We start from the raw sequence: 9371 nt of genomic DNA on the forward strand, positions 1-9371 counted from the left end.
AGTCACAGGAAGGAGGGGACTCTTTCCAAAGAACAAAAGCAGAGCTTGGAACATCTGGTGGACGAGAGCAAGGTTGGACCCTCCCTAGTAATTCACAGAGTATATCTATAGTTATGCAAGAAAATTGCTTTAATCTGGCAAGATTCTGTTTGTAGACAACAATAAAGGAACTATTCAGAAGTAACTCCTCATGTCGTTCTTGGTTCTTTGGGCATGATACAAACTAAATTTCCTGGCATTAAAAACTGGTGAATTGGCAGGTATGTCTCCATACTCTTTCAAGAGGCTTTCTTTGTTTTGTGTGGTGAGCTTGCAAGACCGCTGCCATGCCACTCTTGAACAGAGTTTATTTAAACAAGACCTGGTACCCATGTTGTGCTAAGCCAAATTTATTTAACCGTGGTTGTGTTGACTATTGGACTTTGAAGGAGCAGGAGAGAAAGAGTATTGATGCTTTTGACACTCTGTTATTGGAGAAGAGTCCTGAGAATATCATGGACAGCATTATACAAGTTGATCATGAAACCAATCAATCTAGAGTTCTCATTCAAGATGCAAGTGACCAGGCTCTAATTATGCTACTTTGGACACATCTTGTGAAGACCTAACTCTATGGAGAAGTTCATAATGCTAGGAAAGGTGGAAAGACAGTGAAAAGGAAAAAAAAGGGTGACCAGCAGCAACGTGGATGAATGCCATCACAATGGAGATAGATGCACCATTGGCATATCTACAAGAACCAGGTTGGGGGCAGGTCCTCCTGTTGAAATTCCTAGCTACATGTTCCCTGGGAGTTGACTGGCTTGAGGCCACATCATCAATCAATCAATCAATCAATCAATTTTGAATACCACTCAATAATAATAATAATAGTAATAGTAATAATAGTAATAATAATAACAACAACAATAAAGTTGGAAGGGACCTTGGAGGTCATCTACTTCAACCCCCTGCTCAGGCAGGAAACCCTATACCATTTTGGATAAATGGCTGTCTAGTTTCTTCTTAAAAACTTCCAGTGTTGGCGCATTCACTGCTTCTGGAGGCAGGTTGTTCCACTGGTTAATTGTTCTAACTGTCAGGAAGTTTCTCCTTAGTTCTAGGTTGCTTCTCTCTTTGGTTAGTTTCCACCTGTTGCTCCTTGTCCTGCCTTCAGGCGCTTTGGAAAATAGCTTGACTCCCTCTTCTTTGTGGCAGCCCCTGAGATATTGGAACAGTGCTATCATGTCCCCCCTTGTCCTTCTCTTCGTTAAACTAGACATACCCAATTCTAGCAACCGTTCCTTATATGTTTAGCCTCCAGTCCCCTAATCATCTTTGTTGCTCTTCTCTGTACTCTTTCTAGAGTCTCAACATCTTTTTTACATCGTGGTGACCAAAACTGGATGCAGTATTCCAAGTGTGGCCTTACCAAGGCATTGTAAAATGGTATTAATACTTCACGTGATCTTGATTCTATCCCTCTGTTAATGCAGCCTAGCACTATGTTGGCCTTTTTGGCAGCTGGCTCATGTTTAAATGATTGTCCACTAGGACTCCGAGATCCCTCTCACAGTTACTACTATTGAGCAAGGTACCCCCTATACTATACCTGTGCATTTGGTTTTTCTTGCTTAAATGTAGAGCCTTGCTTTTTTCACCATTGAATTTCATTTTGTTAGATAGCGCCCAGTGTTCAAGTCTGTCCAGATCCTCCTGTATCCTAAGCCTGTCTTCTGGAGTGTTGCCTATTCCTGCCAGCTTGGTGTCGTCTGCAAATTTGATGAGTTGCCTATCTGTCCCCTTGTCCAGATCGTTGATGAAGATCTTGAAGAGCACTGAGCCCAGAACAGAGCCCTGGGGCACCCCACTACACACTTCCCTCCATAGAGATGCGGTTCTGAAACAAGAAACAGCCAAGCCAAGCCGTCATAGATACTCTTTAAAAAATGCAGATATGTTTCAGTTTCTCCAACTAGTTGATTTATTAACTTATTATTAATGGGGTTGTTTGTTAATTCATGGATAAATATAAGCATGCTTTGTATGCTGGACCAGTGGAACCCTTGTGAGTTAAGCATGCTTTCCTTTAGCCGTGTGACTTGCCTCTGACAAGTAAAGAAGTTAAACTGTAACTACATTTTATAACCTGCCTTTTGCCTCGAGGGAAGCAAAACACAAAAGCCACAATGGAGGAGGAGGAGGAGAGATCAAAGGGCCATACAGTAAACATTAATTGCAGTTACATATTTCAATGTTCATGGCTGTTGGGAGGGAGGGGACATCCATAGAGAAAAACAGGGCTGGGATTGCAGTGAAAAATAAATGGGGTTAACCTAGCTAATTATTTCCAGGTGATGTTTATTCGGTCAGACCTTATCTAGGAAAGATTTCAACGGTTTTCATGACTGAGATGCAATTCTGTCCCTCCTGAAGTCAAGGTGGGTTCTGATATTGATTTCAGTGGATCTGCAATTCCTCCTCCTCCTCCTCCTCCTCCTCCACTGTATTACTGTAGGTTACTCCAGGCCTCATGCAATAAGAAAACAATCCAAATGTTTATCAATACATCCTCAGTACATATCTCATATGGCCATTTTGCAGTTCCCCACATTGCAAAATTTTGGGGGACTCTGCTGAAAGATCTCAGGGCCCAAGTCCAAAATTCTTCAGCATGGGGCAAAAGAAGCCGAGAGGCTCACCCAAACAGCAATAGTGCTTTATTAAAAAGGGGGGGGAAGAAGGGATGTTGTAAGTAGAAGGTGCCTCATCTGGGCACAGTGGAAGGAGCACGGTAGCTCTCATGGTGAGGACACTGGAAAGGAGGTTAGCAAGCCCATGTTTGAGTCCCAAGTGCTGCCATGGGGCAGGGTTGAGCTCTCGTCCTTTGCTCCAGCTCCTTTCAGAGACATAAAAGGGGTTTTAAGAAGAGAATGGACAACCATTTGTCAGAAGTGATCTTGATTCTATCCCTCTGTTAATGCAGCCCAGCACTGTGTTGGCTTTTTTGGCAGCTGCAGCACACGGCTGGCTCATATTTAAATGATTGTCCACTAGGACTCCGAGATCCCTCTCACAGTTACTACTATTGAGCAAGGTACCCCCTATGCTATCCCCTATACTAAACTAATCAAGGAGAGGAGCAACCTAGAACTAAGGAGAAACTTCCTGACAGTTAGAACAATTAACCAGTGGAACAACCTGCCTCCAGAAGCGGTGAATGCTCCAACACTGGAAGTTTTTAAGAAGAGACTGGACAGCCATTTGTCTGAAATGGTGTAGGGTTTCCTGCCTGAGCAGGGGGTTGGACTAGATGACCTCCCAGGTCCTTTCCAACTTTATTATTATTATTATTATTATTATTATTATTATTATTATTATTATTATTATTATTATTCCCCAACTGGGTGTGTGTCCCCCCATCAACGGTGATCTCACCAGCTAATCCTTTCAACTTGGAAGTGCCTCAGTGCTTCTGACACAAGTGCAAACCTGGGTACATACATGATTAGAGAAGCTACACAAGATTTACTTTCATCATACTTTTAAAATACTGTGTACTACTGTGTTCTAATACAATGGTTATGTTTTTTCCTGCTGCATGGGGCCAGTTCTGCTTTCTAGGGACCAGAATTACCCTGCCTATCCAAATTATAGAAATTATATACTGACTGACATTTATTTCTCTGGATTTTACTGACTGAATTCTGACAGCACAACCCATCCATCAGAGAGTTAGTTGATGTAGCAAAATGAGGTGCTGGACTGGGATTTACGAGAGCCAGGAAGACATCCACCTTCAGCCATGGGCATCCACTGGCTGACTTTGGCCTTGATACATACAGCACTATTTGGGGAAAGAATAGAGAAGGACTTGCTAAGCGTATTACTTTGAGTATTTGGAAGAGAAAAAAAAAAGAATGTACATTTACAAACAAATGTGATTTGCCTAATTGTAATGTAGAGTATCACTGATCCCAGCCACTGCAGTTTTCAAACCACAGCTTGTGATTTAGCCTGCGTGAACTCATCTGCAGAAAAGCCTGAATAAGCCCGATGTGCAGAGCCTAGCTATTATTCTGGATAAACCACGGCTTATAGCTCAGCCTGTTGGGCAAACCCAATCAACTCTGCCTTTCTCAGCAAACCAGGGTCAACCATGGTGCGAACACAAATGACAGTGAAAGATCCGAAGCTGTTTTTTCAAGAGGCAACTGGACTTTCTTGTTTACAAACAAGAAAGTGCAGCTGCCTCTTGAAAAAGCACTTTTGGGGCAACCATTACCTGGATGACTGAGAATCTCCATAGATAGTGAAAGATAATCTGGAGGTCACATAACTGCCTCTGAGGCTCTGAGACCACAGTAAAGGAACTGAAAGCATTAGCCACACAATTTAGACTCAGATCAGGACTTTCTGCTGCTTGTTTAAACAAGAAGTGTCAACTGCGACACACAGAGATTCTGACATGTTAGCAGGCAGGGTGGCTGAGTTCCTGGGCCTAATATTGCCCCAGACACTCTGGAACTTGGCTAACCCATCGGGTTATCCAACGAGATCGTTAAAGACAAACTCTTCAGCAAGGTTGAAGAGCTTGGCAGGATGGGAGGTTATGGGAAGGAGAAGAATTTTGCTCTTTCTCACTCCTTTTGTTTGCTAAGAAAGGAATTCTACTTTGCAGCAGGAAAGGTGTTTGTACGAAGGAGGTCAAGGCGCACCTGATTCTAGTTCTATAGCACCATTGTTGGCCAAACCAAATAGACTTTCCCCAGCTGCCAGGATTAGTTATGTGGTTCAAATATCCTGCTTGTTTAAAAACATAAGGAGGAGGTTCCCTATTGAGTTCTACAGTCACACACCTGATTGTATGAACTCTAGTTCGGGGGTCCCCAACCCCCAGTCTGTGGACTGGTACCAGGCTGTGGCATGCCAGCAACTGGTCTGCACAAACAAGCAAAGCCCCATCCAGGGGATGCAGGCAGCACACAAAACCATGCACTCTCCGGTCCTCATAAAAACCTCTCTCCATGTAACCCAGTGGGTCGGGACCCCATTTGGGGTCGAACGACCATTTCACGGGGGTCGCCAAACAAAGCAGTCTGCCATTTTCCCCCCCTTTTCCTTAGCTGTGCTACTCCCTTTTATTCTATTGGCTTTTGAAAGCCAATAGAAACCACTTATGACCGGTTGAGTAGTCCTCGACTTACGACCGGTTGGGGGTCGCGGCATTAAAAAGGTTGAGAACCACTGATGTAACCGGTCCCTGGTGCCCAAAAGGTTGGGGTCCTCTGCTCTAGCTTATACCCGGGACCACTTTTGATGGAAGTCAAAGGAAAGTTGGCTGTGTGAGCCTATGCATCCTGACTAGGTGGTACATTCCAATTGAATTTAGTGGGTCTGGCTTCTGAAGGACAGTCAAGTCATGTGGTGTTTGTGCAGGTCGAGAGAAGACAAGACACCAATCTATAATGAAACAAAGGAGTAAGGACACTGTTTGCTGATCCAATGTGCAACGCAGGGGATGAATGACTTAGATATCAATATAAGTCAAATTTTATGGCCAAATGGTAGCTATTAATTTATTAGCAGAAGGTTTTCTGTACATACTTTCTACTGTAGTTTGTTCAGAATGAGTCTCCAAAAAGAAGCACCCATTGTAATAATGAAACAGGTACGTAATGAATGAATACTGCACAATGTAATGCAAAGACAGTACCTAGGGTCCCATTCCATTTAACAGAATAACAAAATAACAGAGTGGGAAGGGACCTTGGAGGTCATCTAGTCCAACCCCCTGTACATACAAGCATTTCAGACAAATGGCTGTCCAATCTCTTCTTAAAAACTTCCAGTGTTGGAGCAAATTGGCAACTTCTGGAGGCAAGTTGTTCCACTGATTAATTATTCTGTCAGGAAATTTCTCCTTACTTCTAGGTTGCTTCTTTCCTTGATTAGTTTCCATCCATTGCTTCTTGTCCTGCCTTCAGGTGCTTTGGAGAATAGCTTGACTACCTCTTCTTTGGGGCAGCCCTTTAGATATTGGAATACTGCTATCATGTCACCTCTAATCCTTTTAATTAAACTAGACATATCCAATTCCTTCAACTGCCACTATGCAAATGGAGCACCGCGCGGCAATGGGGCACCACCGCTGTGCAAACAGGGCACTGTGTGGCACAAAAGCATGGCGCCAGATGCTGCAAATATGGGGCAGTGCTAGTGAGTGTCACACGGGTGCTAGCACCGCCCTGTTTGCATTGTGTGTGGTCACGGTCCCGTTTGTGTGTGTTTGCATAAAATGCTTCCCCCTGCCCTTTCCCTCCAGTCTGCCAACTGAGAACGGTTGGAGACCTCTGCACCAGAGGAATTAAAGGCATGAGATAAGAAAACCAAATATAGTGCTCAAACAAATCACCGGTATAAAACCTTTTCATAGCTTTCTATTCTTCTTTGGTTAAATGCCTCGTTTCTCATACATTCCCTTTTATTTTACAAATATGTGGGATTTCATCTTTTGGGAGTTCCTCAATTATATCTTCCCAAGTCTCCTCAGGACACGTCTTCTTGTCTTTTGTATATTTCTTTTGCAATTCTGTCCTCATTTATTCTCTCCCTATTACCAAACTGTTGTATTTTTGGCTGTTCCCATCGAGATTCCATCCATATTTATCTAGCACAGTGGTTCTCAACCTTTTTAATGCCGCGACCCCCAACCAGTCATAAGTCGAGGACTACTCAACCGGTCGTAAGTCGAGGACTACTCAACTGGTGGAGCACCGTTTGCAGAATGGGACTTTTGGCAAAACTCACTTAGCAAATATGGAGCAAAACTCACTTAGCAAATGTCTCACTTAACAACAGAAATTTGGGGCTCAATTGTGGTAATAATTTGAGGACTACCGTATACAATTAATTTACATTTTTGGACAATCAGCTAAGTCAGCAGTGGCGAACCTATGGCCCGCGTGCCAGAGGCGGCACTCAGAGCCCTCTCTGTGGGCACACGTGCCATTGCCCCAGCCTTGCCTCCCCCCGTGACCCCCTCCTTACCAGCAGCCCCCCTGGAGAGTTGCCCCCAAGCATGGCCTATGCGGAGCAGCGCAGCCAAGAACATGGCAGCCAGGCCGCATAGACAAGAATCTGGCCTCACGCCCCATTCTGCACAGTTGATGTTGCGGGGTGCGGGCAGAGGACATGACTGCCATAGTGCTGTTGGGCTGCCTGGGCGATCTACGGCAGGCCCTGGAGGCAGTGAGTGGCCCTGCAGGCAGGCGGGGTGGGGGCGGGGCAGGGGGCAGAGTGGGGGCGGGGCCAGTTTTTGGGCACTCGGTCTCTAAAAGGTTCGCCATCACTGAGCTAAGTGGTATATTTCACTGACTGCTTGAGCTTAATTCCTTTTCTAACATGATATTTTCTTACCACACTGAAATGAAATCCCCTTCCCACTGCCTTAGAGCTTGCATAAAACAGGATCTAGCATGCACTGTTTCCTCACTCCTTTTATTTTTTTTTCATCAGTTCCCTGAAAAAGCTCATGTAATGGTTTTTTTTCCCCCCTTGCTCTGCGGCATTTCTGCTAAGAACTTTTCCCACTTTAAAAAGGATTTTAAAATGTACAAGAATAAAGATATAAATGGGATACTGAAACCCACATGGGGGGAAGCATCATTTAACATTTTCCTCCTATGATTTCTGAAGTAAAATTAGTCCTGATTTGGAGCTTGCAGTTTGCATTCCTGCAAAATTATCTTTTATCTACAATGATGGATTTGGATTGAACTAGGAACAATTTTCATAGAAGATCTGTGAAAACAATTCCAGAAAAAGGGATGTGACAACACAGTCCAGATCTGTCATCTATTTATCTATCTATATCATGTCTGTCTGTTTGTCAGTCTACATACCTATATCTGTCTGTCTGTCTGTCTATCTATCTTTCTATCTACATACCTATATCTACCTTCCTTCCTACATCTATCTATCTATCTATCTATCTATCTATCTATCTATCTATCTATCTATCTATCTATCTATCTATCTATCTATCTCTATCACATGATAGCTAGCTATCATCTATCATCTCTCTCTCTCTTTCTCATCTATCTAATCTTTATCCAAGATTTTATTAAGATTCCTTCCTGCCTGCCTTCCTGCCTTCCTTCCTTCCTTCCTTCCTTCCTTCCTTCCTTCCTTCCTTCCTTCCTTCCTTCCTTCCTTCCTTCCTTCCTTCCTTCCCCCTCAATATTTATTTACCAGAAGCAAGATTTCTTTTTGTTTCAATTGAACTTACTCAGTTGCAAATTTTTATAGGATTATAACCTTCAAGGAGAATAAAATATCTCTTTATAAGAGATAATTGGAAAGAGGAACAAGAATGCAGAAATCTGACATAAATAAATGTTGAATTAAGGCACCAGCCAGCTTTGAGATATATATATATATATATTATATACTATTACTAAAAATATATATAGTTTTAGTTTTTATTTTTTACATTTGGCTTTTCTATACAGTAGTCATTTTTATTGGCCAAAATTCTTAAAAAGGACAACCGCACACAACAGCAGAAATTCACTTCTCAAATATATGCTTTGATTGCTTCGAGTACTGTAGTCAGAATAGTTTTGATTAGTCAATTTTAAATTTGATTAATTTAAATTGTGCATTTTAAAAAAGTGAAATGATGCAAGCAGAAGTTCAACAGGTAATGCTTTCCCCAAAGAAGTAAATCTAAGGCAGTGAAAAGCTGCCATAGATGGATTTCTGCCAACATTAAAGGGATAGGAAACTTGCTCTAAAAATAAATACCTTTAATGCACACCACAATAATTTCCTTGTACCTATTTGAGCCAAGCACAACTGTAAAGAGGAAAATGAACAATAAATATATATAAAAAATATTCGTTATATAAACCACCCACTGCTTTGTATTTTTTTTTACCTGTTCATCAGTACTGCATGCATTGATCTGTTGCTGGCCAGCAACCAGTATCCTGAGCTTTCTTCCTTGGCTTACGATAAAAAAATGACGGTTAGTCCTAGAAATTTGTATCTATAAAAGCTGGCTTGGTTGGAGAAAAGCTACAAATAAACTAAGGGATGGTGTTTGTAGCAATCCAGCCACAGATCCGATTTTGCCAGGCAACAAGTTCATTCCCCTCCCATTTTCTAGGAGGTGAAGACACTCTGTTCATCCACAACCTAATTCTCTTCTGCACATAATTCCCGTCAAATCGGAGCTGCTTAGAACAGCTTACAAGACGGCATCTGTTCAGCGGCAGATATACAGATCAAGCTGGGAACATTCAGAGGGGTGATGATGCCGTTAAAATTCTGGTAGGGATGTGAAGCTGCAGAAAACAAAAAAGACCAGAGTTGCTTCTTGTAACTGT

The 9371-nt window shown here is 42.5% G+C and overlaps 1 protein-coding gene across 1 annotated transcript in view; it reads right to left on the minus strand.

Moving 5' to 3' along the window:
• Nucleotides 1–9054, minus strand: part of NDRG1 (N-myc downstream regulated 1) — an 84278-nt gene extending 75224 nt beyond the window's left edge. Inside the window, exon 1 of the mRNA XM_039350462.1 lies at nt 8921–9054. Coding sequence (XP_039206396.1) covers nt 8921–8943 — 23 coding nt within the window. The 5' untranslated portion in view covers nt 8944–9054. The remainder of the gene's footprint in view (nt 1–8920) is intronic.
• Nucleotides 9055–9371: the final 317 nt, after the last annotated feature.

Source organism: Crotalus tigris, unplaced genomic scaffold, assembly GCF_016545835.1.
Source record: "Crotalus tigris isolate CLP2741 ecotype Arizona unplaced genomic scaffold, ASM1654583v1 scf7180000018335.1346539, whole genome shotgun sequence".
NCBI classification, from domain to species: domain Eukaryota; kingdom Metazoa; phylum Chordata; class Lepidosauria; order Squamata; family Viperidae; genus Crotalus; species Crotalus tigris.